Source organism: Cygnus atratus, chromosome 1, assembly GCF_013377495.2.
Source record: "Cygnus atratus isolate AKBS03 ecotype Queensland, Australia chromosome 1, CAtr_DNAZoo_HiC_assembly, whole genome shotgun sequence".
NCBI lineage: Eukaryota > Metazoa > Chordata > Aves > Anseriformes > Anatidae > Cygnus > Cygnus atratus.
Window position 1 is genome coordinate 32,766,260 of NC_066362.1, and position 17,255 is coordinate 32,783,514.

Genomic DNA, 17,255 nt, shown 5'->3' on the forward strand with positions numbered 1-17,255 from the left:
ATGACAAGCCTGTTACACAAACATGAGAACACTTTTGAGTTAAGTGGAACTGTCAACATCCATAAAGTTATTTAAGTGTGTAAATGCTGCAGTCTCAGCCCCCAGAGACTGTATATTATTATTCAGTGTTGGTTTTTATTTCAGTGGGTTTTTGGTGTTTGTTTTTTTTTTTTCTTCCAGTTTTTCCAAAGCTATTCATGATGGAAGTATAAATATCTGTTGAAACAACAGTACTCCATATTACAGTTGTGGTTGGTGTAACCTGTTCTTTCTTTTTGTTCCTTTCCTCTGAATGGAGGGGAGTTTAATTAAATGTTTTGGGGTATAGATGTTTACCCTGTACTCTAAGACAAGACTGAAGGTGTCCATCAAGGCATTTCCATGTCTGTCACTGGGTATGGTTCACGGAACAAACCCAGTGACCCTTCTACTCATCAGGATTTTCCTGAGGAACATCTTGCATGCAGAAATAAACTCCAGAGAAATCCTCTTTCTTTTCAGGAGGAGTCCTTCAGTTCCTTTTCATCTCCTTCACTGTTCTTCACACCTTTCTGTTCTGGCACCTTAGTGTCAGCGATTCTCTCTTGGCCTTTGGAGTGCCAAGCTCAACTCCACATGAACACCAAAGACAAATGTCCCTCAGACATAGGTCAGAAATGGTATGAGATGCCCTAAGTGTCCAGCCTGCACAGGCAAAGTGCCAGCCTGCAGCAAAGAGAGAGAGGAGAGTCATCCCGTGATTTTATGTTCTAGAACTTTTTTTTTTTTTTTTTTTTGTGAATTACATAACTAGAATGAAGTGTAAATAGAAGATTTTTTGTGTTAATTTACTGGATCCTAATTTGCTGTCAGTTTCTAGAGATCTCCTTCTTGATATCTTTCTACCAGTTTGCAATTCACTAAAAATCTTTGGAATGGAGAAGTTTGTTCTTCTTCAGCCAGAAGTTGGAGTTGACACAAGAGATGGGAGGTGAACTGCTCTGGTTTGTGTTACAGGGATCAGATGGCCTCACTGCTACCTTCTTGCCTTACAGCCTATGAGCTGGATTCATACATTTCGAAAGGTCATTTTTATTCCCCTTCCACACAAAAAGTAGACCATGCAGTAAAGTCACTGTGATCTCTTCTTAAAAATAAAACAAAATTTAGCATGGTCACTATCAAGGGATTATGCCTAGCCTCTTAACAGCCCAGCATGCTCACTTTTGGCCTACTGTTACAATAAGGTATGTAAGCAGTCTTACCTAAGCTTAAATGAAAGGTAACCGTAGAGGCTGCTTTATGTTCCTCACCTGAAAAATGTTTTTTTTTCCTTTCATCCTCTTTCATGGTTCTAAATAATTAGATTAATGTCTCAGTAGAAATTAGTTTGCTAAGAAAAGTATGGCTGGATCTCTCAGTACTGGTTGTAAGTTCATAAAAATCTGTAATGCTATACAAAAAGAGCAATCCCTATGGCTCTTACCTAGGTTACTGCCATCTGATATATTCATACCATAATAAAACAGTTTAGCAGGACTCTTTAGACACCAAAGTAAATTGTCTTTCCATACATTCCAAAGGGTTCCCCCTGTGTTCCCGCCCACACCCCTTTCTCTTCTCTTCTCTTCTCTTCTCTTCTCTTCTCTTCTCTTCTCTTCTCTTCTCTTCTCTTCTCTTCTCTTCTCTTCTCTTCTCTTCTCTTCTCTTCTCTTCTCTTCTCTTCTCTTCTCTTCTCTTCTCTTCTCTTCTCTTCTCTTCTCTTCTCTTCTCTTCTCTTCTCTTCTCTTCAAGATTTTGTGGGATTACACTGTGGTGTACATGAAAGAGTAGGAAAACAAAAGAATTTCTGTTTGGCTTTTTACTTCTTTTTATTCTTGCTGCTTGGTTTTGTTATAACTGAATAGTACCCAAGATTCAAAGCCACTTATTTTTCATCAGCATATTTAGTGTGTAGTCCTTATTTCTTTTTGCTTCCTCCTGAGATAAGCTAGCAAAATACATATTTTCCATGTTTTTATCCTACCAGCAAATCAAAAGGAGGCTTGCACTTTTAAATGCACTTGCCTTCTTTCCTGATGTGTTCTAAGATTGAATTTAATCACTCTATGATGGCCAATATTCTGGGAAGGTGCAACAAGTATTAAAGAAAAACTACAAAGGGCACTTTACACCAGACTATCATGTGTTTACTTTGGTGGGCCTAAAGCTGCCTCCACTGTTAGCTCTGAAACATTCGCAATGATTTTAGGTGCCCACACTGAGATCTGAAGTATGACATTACCCAGGGAGTTATCCTACTATATGTGTTGCTTATAAATAAGCATAAATCTTAAGGTAAGATAATAAGTAGATACCTAATATATGATTAACGTCATTGCACATCAAGCACTCACTCAAAAAGTGCTTGCTATCCCCTAGGAAGCACTGTTGATCTTTTTTCGCAGGTATCTATGGTGTCTGCCTCAGAGTGTGTAGCAACAGGTAATACATCTCAGATTTCTACTGAGGCACCTCATAGAGTGGAGGGGAATCAAAACTTATGGGTCCTCACTCTTCAAACTGCCAAGAGGTGTAAGAAATAGTTGCAGGTTCAAAAGACATAGAGAGAAATACATGAATTAAAATAGATCATTTAAAACAAAAAGGTATTGTTTCTTTGTGATCATGTACTTTGAGAGTTTGACTAAGTCAGTGCCCTCATCTTACACTTTGGGACATGGAATGACTGTTTTGACCCAGAGTATCACTGGCCACTCTTGGGGACTGGAAACTGGGCTAAGTAGACCTTTAAGATGATCTATAAGTACAGTCTAGTGTTCTTTCCTGTTCCTGTTATTCTTTGGCTTCACAAACACTGTGTTTCTTAAAAAACACTGATCTTGTACAAAACTAGTGGACAGCCTTATAGTCAAAAGGCAAGACAAGGCAAGAACATGGACAGACTGCAAGCTGCTGGCCAAAGACTCCATTGTAAAATAAAGTTGAGAAATGGGGGCGTAGGCTCTGTCAAAGACACCCCCCTCCCCCCAAAAAACAACAACAACAACAACAAAAACAGGAACTAGGGCTAAGATCTGTAGCTGAATTACCACAGGCAAGCAGTGAGTTTTCTTCTTATGGTGGATAGACAGGACAAATCACAAATCAGGCTCACAAGACAGGTCACAGATCAGTAGTCCCAATAAGGGCTGATAATGTTACAAGCTTTTCAAGATAATGCCACCATCAGGCATCCTTCCCGTTAATGCCTCTTTTCTCAGAAATTAATTTAGAAACCTCTGTATCTTCAAAGTCACAGCTGTTTAGCACATAGCTGTCAGACATCGCCTAGCTGTAGTTGTTGAGTATCATGAACTGAATTGTCAGCAGAATCCAGAGCTTCGTATTGATAGTGACTGCCATAAGCTAAAATATACTGTTTTGTTTTTCCATCATGGTACTGAATTTACGCTAATTACATTATTCTGAACTGATTTTTAAAACTTAATAAATTTGATACACAGGTTGCTAAGGAAAAGTCTGCATAGTTATTATGATTACTTTTCTTACAGTACACTTTTGAAATTACTCATCAGTACTGCAGAGTGCTCCTACACAAGGACCACTAATCAAATTGTCTGATTAGGTGAAATTCCAGACTTACAGCAGTTTCCTCATGCCAAATTGCAGTAATAATTGTTCCATCACTTCTGCTCAAGGGAATCTCTCAAATGCTTCAGATATAATTTAATTTCTAAACTGACTGTATAATTAAATAATACAGTATAGCCAGCAGTAATCTTTCTCCAAATTTAAATGTAAATATTATGGGTTACCAACAGGAGCCATAGCATCCCTAATTGGCTGTGGCTAGTTATATATTATGTCTAAAAAATGTTAACATTAAGGTTGCAAAGTCAAGCACTTATAAGTTGGGCAATGTCAGAATTAACGTTGCCGAGGCAACTTCAATTTTCCTGCCATTTGTTTGTATGCATGTTACACTTTTTAATTACACAATCATGCTGTTCTTTTATTCTTCTTAAGTCCCCTGCTTCATTCAGTAAACTGGTAGTAAGTGAAGATTTCTTTTTATCTTTCTCATTAAGAGCATGGCTCCAATGTTTAACTCATGTTTAACTCAGATTATCCAAGCCTTGCACAGCAAGTGTATTTTTATTCGTCTCTTCCTCTGTGTTTCTAGGATGCTTTTAGTGTATCTGAGCATTGTATCCAAAAGAGATGTGTCAGGTTGCCTAACTTCCCATTTAGGGAGGGCTGGAGTTTCAGCAATCCAGACTGGTGATAGGAATGCAGGGTGCTTAAGTGATAAGAAGTGAGGAATGTGAAGCATTCACATGAATGAGATCTGCAATGGGGCACTAGACTAAGACCCACATGCCACCAGCAAGCCTCCCTGTGACACATCCATGCAGGTCCACATGAAAATAAATCATTTTCAAGCACTTCTATACAACCTAGTAGCATCACCATTCTGTGTTTATGGCTGACAAACCTTCATACGAAGTTGCTAAATGCTGACCAATCACAAGTGCTTTGTGGTGATTTTTATAAAATTTCATTTCCAAGTCTTGCTATTCCAAGTACTCTTGCTCCGTACTTCTGCAACTGACTTAGTGACAAATGCTCAGCTCTGCTGCAACAGTGCTGAGCTTGCTGGTTGTAGCACCCTGGCCAGTTAGCTCAATAATTCTGCTGGGGAAAGCGAGGCAAAACATTGCTCAAGCAGCTTGGTCAGCATCATGTATACCAGATGCTGAAGCTGGGACATAGGCCATTTCTCCAAGGCTGCGTGCTCTGACAGTCTGATAATCCTTCTGCCTTTCCGTCTTCCTGCAGTCTCTATATCCCACCCAACTTATGCAAAAACAAATCTCTAAACAGACAATTCCTCATCCTTGACCAAACCTGGACTCGCCCTCACTGCAACCCCATCTGGTATAAAAAGTGAGATATGGTCCTGAAGAAGAAAGTATAGCAACTTGGGTTTTATAACAAAAAAAATATTTCCTGTGCTTTAAAATTTAAATTTTAAAATCCATCTCCTATCATGGATCAAGTGGTATGGCGCACCTTTTACCTTTTACGTAGGAAGAAACATGTTTGAACTGGGAAGACAAGGATCTAGTTCCTTCCTGCGTCTTCCTTAATATAGGCATCGCTGATGACAGTCTTGAACAAGTCTTGAACACCTTCAGTGTTTGTGAGTTTGAGTTTGGAGCTGTTAATCTTCTAACTTGACATATTAAGCTTTAAATTTCTACTTATTTTTATTTTTTTTGAAAAACTGAAAACTGGATTCTGCCATGTCATGTAGTATTAGCCAAAACAGAATGATTAAACTGAGTGACTTAATTTACTTTAGTTTAGACTTTTAGGTTGTAATAAGTAGGTAACCTGTGTACAGTTTTTAATCATGTTTTCAATTTATATTTAAAAATCTTCCTAAGAGAAAGAGCTTTGGTGTTTTTTGTTTTGTTTTGTTTTTGTGGATCAGTAGAGTAGCTCAGACAGTAAAAACAGTTGCATTCTGCTTAATAACAATGTTGTGAACTGAGAGGGCACAACTGGGGCTACACCCAGTCCGGTCCCTGGTGACCCAGCGGGGAAATGCCTGCAGTGCATTACAGTCACGTAGGAAGGCTTCTCTTAGCCTGCAGCTGCGGTTCATAGTTCTAGTCCTGACTGTTTTGGTTACTCCCAAATCCTGTTTGAGGTCCCTATATCCTTTATTTAATTCCAAAGACGTATGCTCGTTTCAGCAGGTATATAGCTCAATGCACATTTTGAGTTTTAATTTGCTGTTAAATGATTTCTTTCTTATCTAATAGATAACTACTGTTTACTCAGAATTTGTATTAAGATACATTTTGTTGGTAAGTAGAGTTAATAAACCATGGTGCAAAACAACATTTAAACGTGTTTATTAGTTATATTAGATATGCTGTGTACATAAGAAGAAAGTACATTTGTAAAACATTTTGCATTTAAATTAATTAAGCAAGGGAAATATTAACTGTAGTTAATGAAATTGAAGGATTAGTTAATGAAGTTGAAGTATTGATTCTGGTCACTGAGGGCCACATGCTGTGTCTTGTATGTGTTTGATATAATTAGGCATAAAACTGTCGGTGTGCTTGGACACTCTTGAGTAAATATCTCAGCAGGAATTTATCTGTAACTTTACATGCCCAACACCTTCTGCAAATCTGTCCATATGCCCTTTGCATTTTTAGACTTAGTGGATATCATTCTCTGCCACCTGGATTTCATTCACTGCAAGAGGAAAAAAAAAAAAAAGGAAAGAAAGAAAAAAAAATCCCATTCCTCTTGATCACTTTTTTAGCCTTAAACAGATTATTCCAAGTAGAGAAGAATTTCTCTCAGAATTTATGAACGCAACTAAAAATTAGAGTTGCCTTTAAGGTGTTGCTGCTTCACTCAGTGACCCAGGTGATCCTTTACGTGTTATGTACTTAATGGGATTGAGGTAGTTATTTTTCTTAACCCTAGAGACTAGAAGAATTTGCAGTTTGGGCAGCAGGAATAATAACATTTGCACTATTGTTAAAAATGAAGGAAATAAAGTATGTGCATATGGATGTTTCAGTATACGACAATGTGACATAGTTGGAGTCCAGCATAAAATAGGCTCATTTAACAGCCAACATTACTGCAGTTTCCTACCTGACTCCCTATACAATTAAAACAAAAAGCTCCTAACTGAAAAAAAAAATAGGAAGAATCATATGTTGCATAATTTTAGTATAGTTAAGTCATTTAACAGGTTATTAAAAGGTGGAAGGCGGTAAGTGGAAGAAAGAGAAGGATTCAAGCCCATATTCCAACCTGAAAATAATGCATGGAAAGATTATCACTCTGAAGCATTCTGGCTTAGGCAGTTTATTCCATTACTTTATATTCTGACAAAGCTAGCTTGCTATTTGACATGTCTACAGCCAGTACATGGAGAAAAAGTATACCGAATCTCATTTAAAATTATAGTTAGCTGTAATTCTAAAAACATTCTAAAACGAAAAATTATTTCTTTATCTATATAGTGCCTATTGATAGATGAAAGCCAAAATAATTCTTATCAACAGCCATTTCAGATGGTGGTGGATAAACTGAAATTGTTTAGTTTCATTAAAAAAAAAAAAAGTCTAATTAAGTCTAATTAGCAACATTTCTGCACTGATTTACAGTCAGCTGTTGTTCGTTGTACTTGCAACTGAGGAATGTACATGGACTGTTGGGCTCTGGTGTGCTCTGCAGCAGTGAGAACCAGGAGCCAGCATTTGCATTTCAGTGGATTACTCTGGATTCACAGAATTGTAACTAAAAAGACATTAGCCCAATGTTTGTTTTCCAAAGTGAAGCTGGGGCTAATCCAGGTCTCACAGAAATGTGGGATTTCTGCCACAGGTTTTGGACAAGAGTCCCATTTTCAGTAGAAAGTGATCTTTTTGTCCATTTGAGCTCTGGATACATAAGAACTGATTGAAAATTTGGTTACTGAGCCCGTAAATCTTCCAACTCGATTCCTCTTGAATGTTTAGGCACTGCTATCAACAAAAAAATTTCCACAAAGTCTAATTTGTTGTTCTGTAAGTGTCTGCTAATTACATAGGTTTTTTGGTGAGCTACTTCGACTCTGGGCTGGCTGCCTCAGGAAGCAGAGTGTTAGATTAGCAGTGCTCTTTCTATTATATTACCAAGTGAACATGATTTCTGTTTAGGGTTAGTCATGGAATGGTATTTATTTTTGAAAGTCATACCACATGTTCCCAAAACTTTGTTTGCACAGCTGTAAGAAAAGATAACTGAATGGAAAGAATAGGCTTTCAAACAAGAATCATCTTCCAAGACAGCCACTTTACTTTCTTTGTAGTACAACAGTATATGTATAACTTTGTATTGGACATACTTGTACATCAGAAATTGAAATCAATGTTTTTCTTATTATGTGGCATAGTTTAGGTTTCGGTTTGACAATACTATATCTGCTCTGTGTGACTGCACAAAACATAATTTTTTGACAGCTTGGAAATTCATTTTGGCATTACTAATTATCATCAGTTTTCTCATGTACTGTAAATCCATAGGCAACCATAGGACTTCCACACCGACAGCAGCTGTATAGATCTCTTATTAACTCTAAACAACAGGTTATAATGTATAGTTTGTTATGAAAATAATTCAATTTTACTTTAAATATATACTTTTTTTTTTAGAAAAATTAAGAAATTTTAGTAGCATATATTCTTCAAATAAGGTCCATAAATATGAAATCAAAATAAAAAATATTCCAGTGAAATAACTGAATTTAAAAGAATGGATCCAACTAAGTGCAAGACAATGGTCTTTTGGTGGACTGAAGTGAAACCATTCATAACCTATGATCCTAGTGGCTGCCCTCACATGTGAGTGGTGGAAAGCCTTTATCCCAGAGAACACCTAGTCTGCAACAGTCACTTCAACACAGACAGAGCTCTGATCATTGTTTTTTAAATTGTCAGGTGATTAAATTATACTATCTTATATGTGGGTTGGTATATAAGAATCAAGACCATCAGGAATAGTTTATGTTTAGGACCAATTTTTAAACAAGGGAAGTAGTTCAGAGAAGTTGGGTGCCTTGATTAATTCTGTTTTAGAACTCTAGATCTCATTGTCTCTCACTTTCTTTGATTCATGAGATTTTAAAAGGAAAATACATGTTCCTGCTTTTTCAATACCTACAGTTTCTTAGATCTGAAAGAACTCCTATAGATTGAACTGAACATTAAAAATAAAATACAATAAAGAAGTACTCTGCACTAGGAAAAAAGATTTTGGCTGTCAAAAAACAGCATATCAGTCCAACAGTTTCAGTTTCCAGAAAAATTCCACTTTTGCAATGGTTTTACTTGAACTGCAAAAATAATTTATGCAAAGATCAGCCCTGAAAACAAATTGTGATCAGTTCTGGGAGGCTTTTTAATTAATAGCTATTAGATTAATGTATATGGGGAAAGATATAAAATCTGATATAAATTAACAGGAAGGAACACAGTTTTTTGTCTAGTTTAAATACCACATAATCAAACCTTTCTTTGTTCATAGCCTGGGAGCTCATATTCAAGTTTAGAATATCTTCATTTTCTGGGTAAGTGTTAAGAATCAGAAAAGCAAAATCCTTCTTCAGCCAGGCAACTCCTGTTCTCCTCTTTGATCTTCCAGAGCATTTAAAACAACATGGCATAAATTTGTCTGTACCCTTTCTTCCCCCTTCTCTCCTCAAAAGCCAGGACAGAATCTTCTACTTCAATATCATTATTTTACTACAGTTGGACCAAGGGACAGAGAGCTGGATGTTCTTCTTAAGAAAGCTGACATCTACATTAAGTCCCTTTTGGGATGGTGGCTTCACTTCAGTTCCCTTCTGGGAGTCAGAGACTACTCCAGCTCTTTAGCCTCATTTACCTGCTAATGATGCTCTCCGCTCATTATTATTTCCACAGTTTTGATACAGACAGTGGCTGCCATTTCCTCATGTGGTACTCTGTCTTGGATATGTCTATAGCCGTCCTTTTGAGAAGATGATTCTCTCTGAAACATTAGTTTTATGTAAGACAGCAGGAGTTTGTTCTTTTTTGAGAAATAAGGTGAAAGCAAGTTGATTTGATTAGAAAGTGGGATTCAAAGCAATTTTCATTCACTGCAGGACTCAGTTCATATCCAGGATTTTCCTTCATGCTTTCCTGTGGCTTCTGATGCAGGACCTGTGAGGTGGGGCTTCTTGCTTGCTTGCCTCTCAGGTTCCTATGAGTGATGGTATCACAAAACCGGTCTTCAGCTAACACAGCTGCAGAGTGCTGAGGTAAGGAGACCCTACCAGGATTTGTCCAGTTCTTAAGAAGCTGTATGGTGTAGCTCTGGCAGGACTCTAGACATTGCTTCCTGGCTTTGCAGGCATGGTTGCTTAAGAGGTACCATATTCAGTGCCAGGGCTAAAATCTTGTCCTTTGCAATGTCTCACAGGTTTGTTGAGGGAAGTGAAGCAACAGGTGCTATGAGTTTGGTGTTGTAAAACCATTCTTGCTTCTCAGAACAATTCTCTGTCTATTAGATTGGCTTATGTAGGTGATTTTCAAGCTTAGAGACTGCTGCTGCCCCTTTTCACCTTTGATTATTTCCATTAGAGAAGAAATCAATGATAGCCAAGAATTTCTTCGGCACAAAAAGTTTGGCAGCCTCAGGCATGTTTGGCAATGTCTTTGCTTATAGAACCAAGCCCAGCGGTCTTTTCAAACATCAGCCTATTCAATATCTTTGCGGTTTTCTTGTCATTAGTATTTTTTGGACAACATCTTTCTTTTCCCTTCTGAGTATTGCTTTTTCCCTGTTCTCAGGCCTCTTAATTTGCACTCTCAAAAAACTTTTACCCCCATTACTTGTGTCTTGAGTGGCTCTTATTATTTCACTATTCAGACTCCAAGGAAAGGTTTAATTCTTCTTTATATTTATTCAAAAGGGAGAGCAGCTTCCATGTCTATCAGTGTGTGATCGTCTCTCACCTCTGCCATAGTAACAGGTAGAAATTGCTAGTAGTATTATTTGTGAAAGCCTTTGAAATTGAATTATTCAATTGGTAGATTGCTGAACTTCCAGAACAATTCACAGTCAAAATCAAATTACTAAGGCGAAGACTAGACATTTTACTCTGCCTCTTAAGAAATTTTAGGGTCTTTATTCAATCTAGTCAGAAATGTTGGCGAACCTGTGAGAAAGCAAAGCCCGTAAAGCTCATAAATCAAACCACTCATAGATTCAACAGAAGGATTCATCCCTTGGCCTGCCCCAAAGTGTGGAATGGACACAGGCTGTAAAGGAGAACATGAGATTAACACAGACTTGTTAGTACTTCTGTATGGGCACATTTGAGGTGAGGTGTGAAATGTTGGCAGTGCCGTTCAGTATCCCGGATTGCGGACTAGTCTGTGGGCAGCTGGGAAAAGGTTGTGCCTTATCAGACAGCCTCTTGTATGTGAGGTCACAGTGTAGTGTTTGGCTGCTATCTCTTGAATTTGTTCCTTATCTTCACATGAATTGTTATAAAGCAGGCTCTAAATGAAAGCAGTTCCTAGGGCTGTGTAGTTTTATTATGTTTTTTTTTTTTTTTCAACACCTGAGATTCTGCAAAACGCAGGAACTCCATAAAATTAATTACTGGCCCCAACTGCTCTGTACGATGCCCTCCCAATTTTATCTTTCAGAAGATGGAGTAAAAAATCTGGGCTTAGTTTCAATTTTCCAGACTGTAATTCCAGCTTGTAGTGGGTTTCAGATACTACTGAGATCATAGAATCACAGAATGGTTTGGATAGGAAAGGACCTTAAAGATCATCTGATTCCACCCCCCTGCCATGGGCAGGGACACCTTCCACTAGACCAGGTTGCCCAGAGCCCCATCCAGCCTGGCCTTGAACACCTCCAGGGATGGGGCATTCGCAGCTTCTCTGGGCAACCTTTTTCAGTGTCTCACCACCCTTATAGTAAAGAACTTCTTCCTAATGTCTAATCTAAATCTACCCTCCTTTCTTTTAAAACCATTACCCCTAGTTCTATTGATGTTCTTGTAAAGTAGCATGCACAGATTTAGTACTTCAAATTTTTACAACAATCAGCATCCTGTGTAAGAACAAAGACCGACTATTGTCACTAAGCAGGAACTCAAAATCTATTATTACAATTAAAAGAAATTAGATAAAATGTTCTGACAAAAGCATATGTTCCTATAATTGCTTGAAGGTAGAAAATGATGTATCAGTCAGTTAAAGTCAGAGTATGCCAGCACAAATCTGGTAGATTTCTTTGCTCCCTTACACTTCCTTTGATTTACTGGCTAAGTGGTAGAATGTTATAAGCATCTGCACTTGATGAGCTCTGACCCAAATATTAACAGGAGTGATAATGCTTCCGAAGACGAAATATATCAGCAGAAATGCTTTTTAATATAAAATATCTTTTTGGCCACAACTATGAGAACACTATGAGGTCTGCAAAGGAGCTCAAAAGCTAATGCAGGCCATCCTCCTAAGGTACAAGCCATGTTCAACTTGGCTCGGAATTTTCCAGCACATTTAACTAATCTGTGCTGAAGAATCTCTGATGTTGAAGATGTCACATGACCCCACCTGCCTCTTTAGGCAGTCTGTTCTACTGTTTTCACTGTTAGAAAGTATTTCATAATGTCCATCCCCAGACTTTCTTGGTGCAGTTTTCTTTCATGTCCTCTCTTCTTCAAACTGGTCTTATTATAATGCTAGAAGGGAGGTGGGAGAAATAAATGGAGTGAGTTTGGAGGTAGGGAAAAGCACTTTGTGTGGATGCAGTCTTTTCTGGCAAAGCTGAGTTTTTGCAGGTACCATTTCTATCTCTCTGAGAGACTGGAATCACCTCTTCCAGCCAAAACCACAAATGCTCAGATTGGAATAGCTGTCCTAACAAACCACTGTCAGAATACATCTGACCTAAACACACATTCAGGCAGTGTCAAGGCACTTTATTTTTGGTTCCACACAGACATTTTTGCTTGTAAGTAGAGAAGGACTTGTGGGTGATGTGAAGACTGGAGGCTGTCTTGGGCATAGCAATCATGAATTAATAGAGGTTTTGATTCTTGGAAAAGTAAGGAGGGGGTTTAGCAGAACTGCCACCCTGGATTTCCAGAGGGCAGACTTTGGCCTGTTTAGAAGGCTGGTTGGCAGAGTCCCTTGGGAGGCAGTCCTGAAGGGCAAAGGAGTGCTGCACTGAATTTGAGAGAAGTCCTGGGCTAATATCTTAGAAGAACTGAGAACAGCAAACCCCTTTTGCTTGAGTCCTTTCATTATACCAATGGCCCAGGGATTGTATTGGGCTGTATTTCATGTGAAAAATGTGTTAAAATTATAAATATTGATAAAATGATAAAGCATGCTTGACATTTACCATATTATGAGGAAGATATGGTGGCCATAGACACTGAGGCAGAAGCAAATTTTACTCACGTATAAATTTCTCCAGAGGATATTCCTTGCCAGTCCCAGATACATCAGGATTTGGGAGATCTGGAGTTATCCTTCCTGCTGTGAATGCCATGTTTCCCCCTTCCTTTCAGTTCTGGCTGAAGGAATTTCTAGACAGCACTGAGGAGGGTGTGTTTGCACACCACAGGGACTTCACGAACAGGCCATTTCAAAGCACGATTCTTGTCACTGTAGTTCAGTGGCTGACATAAGTCTTCATGTCTGGAGATGTTGCTGTCCACATCTGTTTGCCTTGTGTAATGACATGCAGAGTTTCAGAACAGTTGCTTAGGTTTCAAAGCAACATGCTTATATATTTCTCCTTCACCCTACCCATTATGTGTGAGCAGAAATATTCCCTCTTCTGTGGGTTTTCAGAAGCACTTTGTATTTGGATGTCTTTGTGTCCAGACAGAGAATAAAGGATGCCAAAGGAAAGTAGGGTGATGCCCATTACACTGACATCGGGAGTATGTATTTTCCCTTCTCACATTAGATTGAGTTGAACACATTAAGATGTAATGGTGTGCGGATACAGCAATCTTACAGCTGAGATGTGCCCATGTTTTCTTAGTTCTCACGTTATGGTCTCAGCATGCGATGTTTGTGTGCTACTCGAGTCCACATTTTACTGCTTTCTTTTTAAATGCTGGCAAATGTTTCTAAAGATTCTAATGCTTTTGGGAGGTCACAGACTTTGGTTATTCAACTGGGCCACCCTTGAGGTTATGACTCAGATGTTTCTGAAGCTATGTTGATGGAAAAAATCACGGAGCTCCTTTGTTCTCCTCCCCGTATTATGCACTATCACCACAGTAGAGATCTGGAAACGGACAGTTCAACATCTGGAACAAAGTCCTTACCAAACTGTAAGAAATTGTACTTAAACCAGAGAATTTAGCCACTTAGAAACCATGAGGGAGTTCTGTTGACTTGTAGAGCTGAACAAACACAATCTTGTTGTGCTCTATTTCTAAGTGTTTTGACATATCTTCAGCTGGTATAAGCGAACATCATCAGGGAAAAAATATATATTTTTTAAATTCTTGAGTATTGCGTATTCTATATGTATTTGGCTACATATCAATGAAGTTTTTAAGCCAAAAAAAAGTTCAGGCATATAAATGCTGTTGTTTCTAGCATTGTAACTAATGTGCATTTAATTATCCTTCTAAGTGTAGTATAGATTAGATTATTTTCGAGTACTTTTTATTTATTTATGTTTTGAAGTATTGGAGTGTTTTTTTTAATTGGAGGCTATCCTTTCCAGACAACACTGGGTATCATTTACATCCATGACCTTTCCCTCAGTGCAGGACAGACTTGGCTAAAACACTTCAGATGCTGTATTTTAAGCATCTAAAAATAGCATGAGGCCCATTTACCCACTAAGCATAGGCAAAAAGCAGTCTTCCCCTCAGCCACTTGATGTTATCTTCAGCTTCAGGATGTTACCTAACCTCTACTTAAGACCCCTCCCCACCCCCAAATTGTTAAGAAACTAAAGCCAAAATGTTGCAGAAATTGTAGACCTTCTAGTAATTTATTTCCAGGAGCTTTATTAGGATGAATTTGTATGGTATCCATCCAGTGCTGCATCTGGTAGTCAGTTTTCCCAGCATAATGTAGTCAGTTTTTCCAGCATAATTGACAATGGTATCACAAAGTAGCATACTTCACAAGATCATTTCTAATTTGTGCTTTATTTTCAGGAAAACAAGTTAGTTTGCAGGTGTTTCTTGTTTTTCTGTTTTTTTTTCTTTGTTTTGTTTTGTTTTGTTTTGTTTCCTAACAGGTATTACTAGGGAAACGGGTAAAAAGCCACTGGGGCACCAATACACATTGAACCTGTAGTTGTGACGTTATGTTATGTGAAAGGTATTCCTGTTATGTAGTGACTTTTTTAAGCATCACTAGCTGTGTCACACTCATTGCTGGACTTCTGAAAAATTCCCTGGTACTGTTAATTAATGTTGCCTACGTACAGTCAGCATGAGCTAGGGTTATTTGTTCGGGTGGAGCCAGTTCTGGTCCTCTTATTCATGGAACGATACTACTCACTACAGCTAGTCTATAGACAGAGTTTTTTGAAACACTAAATAACACGTTAGCAAAGAGGTGCATGGCATCACTAGGTTGGTTGGCAGGATCACCAAACATTAACTTGTCATCATGGTGAAATCTGTTTTGCTCTCTTGCTACCTGTTGGTTACTACTGAAGTCTGAGGGACAAATATTCTTCTGAGACAATAAGTGTAATAAAGTGGCTTCTCTGTAAACCATTAATTAAAAAAAAAAAATGACTTTTTTTTGTTTGTTTGTTTATTTTTAGTCTTGGAATTGAACCAGGTGATTATTCCCACTTACGGAACTGTGCCAGAGCAGCAAAACCTTCATACTCCAGAATGGGTGGGTACTTCTTTGTTTTAACTATGAGTAGTGATAATATTTCTTGTATACAGCAGGTAGAGCTGTTCTAACAGAATATCATTCTGTTGCATTTGCAGTACACACAGTTCATCTGCGTGACTGAATCTGAGTTGCTGTATCTCTACTTCCCTAAAGATACCTGAAGTCATTGGCTCAGGTGTGAGAGTACAGGTTGACACGGTCACCAAACTCAACTAAAAGTGACAGGTCACTAGATTAGTTACAAATACGTATTCACTATAAACTGATATACACACATACACCTCCTTTCTACATATAAAATTTTGTGTATGCATGTATAGGATTTCTCTGTGTGTTCCTATATCTATGAATATATCTATTAATATAAGAACACACCCTACATATAAACACATATACTTTATAAATTCAAACACTCCCAGGTATTCGTTGGCCAACAAGTGAGTTCAGGACTCTTTCTTCAAAGAAGGCCTGGAGGAAAAGAAATGCCTTGCTCCAGTCAGAGACTTAGGTGGCAAAAAAGGAAGAAGACCTGGAGGTCTCCATTCCCTTAGCCAAATTTAAAGTTCCCCAGCTCACCTAATGTTTTCTGCAGCTAACAGGCTCTAGATGAAGATCTCCTGTCTCAGATCTCATTTTCTCTAAGGACTAGCTAGTTGACTCCAGCAAACCCGCCACTGGGTGTGCCGTGGCACATGCTTTGCCAACCTGATGCCCAAATGGCATGCTGATGAATCCAACTTCATTTTTTCCCCTAGTGCAACAGAAGTGCAGCCTGCAGTTGCACAGGGAGCTATAAGCCTGGATTCAAAAAGGTATAAAATCATATACTTATCCTAAAGCTATTGGAAAAGCCCCACAGAAATCAAAAAAGACATCTCTGTACTTCATTTCTCTAATGACAGAGGTCAGCGTCATTGGCTTTAGGTGTGTATTGCCTATTCAGGCTATATCTACAAGTGGGTCAGTGTCATGGGAGGACAAAGATTAAAGGAACAGGTTAAACAGTGTCAAGAGTTACTTGCTGGGACAATTAATTTTGAGCACCTGAGCTGGTGATGGTTTTTGCATACAGGAATCCATTCAAGAAACTGCTGCAATGGTGCCACCAAGTAATGAGAGCTGGAGCTGGTTCCCAGACAGCCCTGTCCAAAACATTGACCTGTAAACTGACTATTTACAAGTAACTGAGATGGCTTGTGCATTTCTCTCACTGCTGTCTACTAAATACTATTCAAGGAATGACAGCCTGCTGCTGATGATATTAGCTACCCTTTCAGTTTGCACAGAGGAGAACTGTATTATGTATGTGGAGATACAGATCCTGCTGATTTATTTGTGTATGAGGAAGTATGCTGTTTTCTTCATACATCCAGAAGAGCATACCATACAAGAAAAAATGAGCTAAAAAGTTGTGAGATGGAAATCAAACATTCATATTCAGGCATTTGGATTAAGCCTGCCTTGTCTTATATGTAGATACTATGAATGGAGCTGTTTAGATAATTTATTTTTCATCCTGGCCACCAAAGAGAAAGCTCTTTTGCTTCATATCAAACTGAAATTGGAAACAGAATCATAGAAGAAAGAAACAGTTTCCATAGTGATAGAGTTTGGAAAGCAGTGTAAATGAAGGGATAGATTTAGCCCAAAGTACACCAAGGTGCACCAGAGCTGTAGGGGAGCTGCTTCAGACCTTAGCTGGAAAAGTACTTGTCATAGTGAAGGGTTGTGGTGGTTTTGTTCCTGCCTCTGCTGTAGGAAACAAATGCTAAATCTACCAGAAACTGAGTTTCCTTCTGGGATCTGAATACC

The 17,255-nt window shown here is 38.4% G+C and overlaps 1 protein-coding gene across 4 annotated transcripts in view; it reads left to right on the forward strand.

Annotated features, from left to right (window-relative positions):
- ANO6 (anoctamin 6) overlaps positions 1-17,255 on the forward strand; it is a 75,338-nt gene that overhangs the window by 12,784 nt on the left and 45,299 nt on the right. For all 4 annotated transcript variants that reach the window (XM_035544111.2, XM_035544110.2, XM_035544108.1 and 1 more), the window contains exon 2: positions 15,364-15,440. Coding sequence is in view for 2 of the 4 variants with exons in the window: in XM_035544108.1 (XP_035400001.1) it covers positions 15,364-15,440 (77 nt within the window). In the remaining 2 variants the exon portion in view is untranslated. The remainder of the gene's footprint in view (positions 1-15,363; positions 15,441-17,255) is intronic.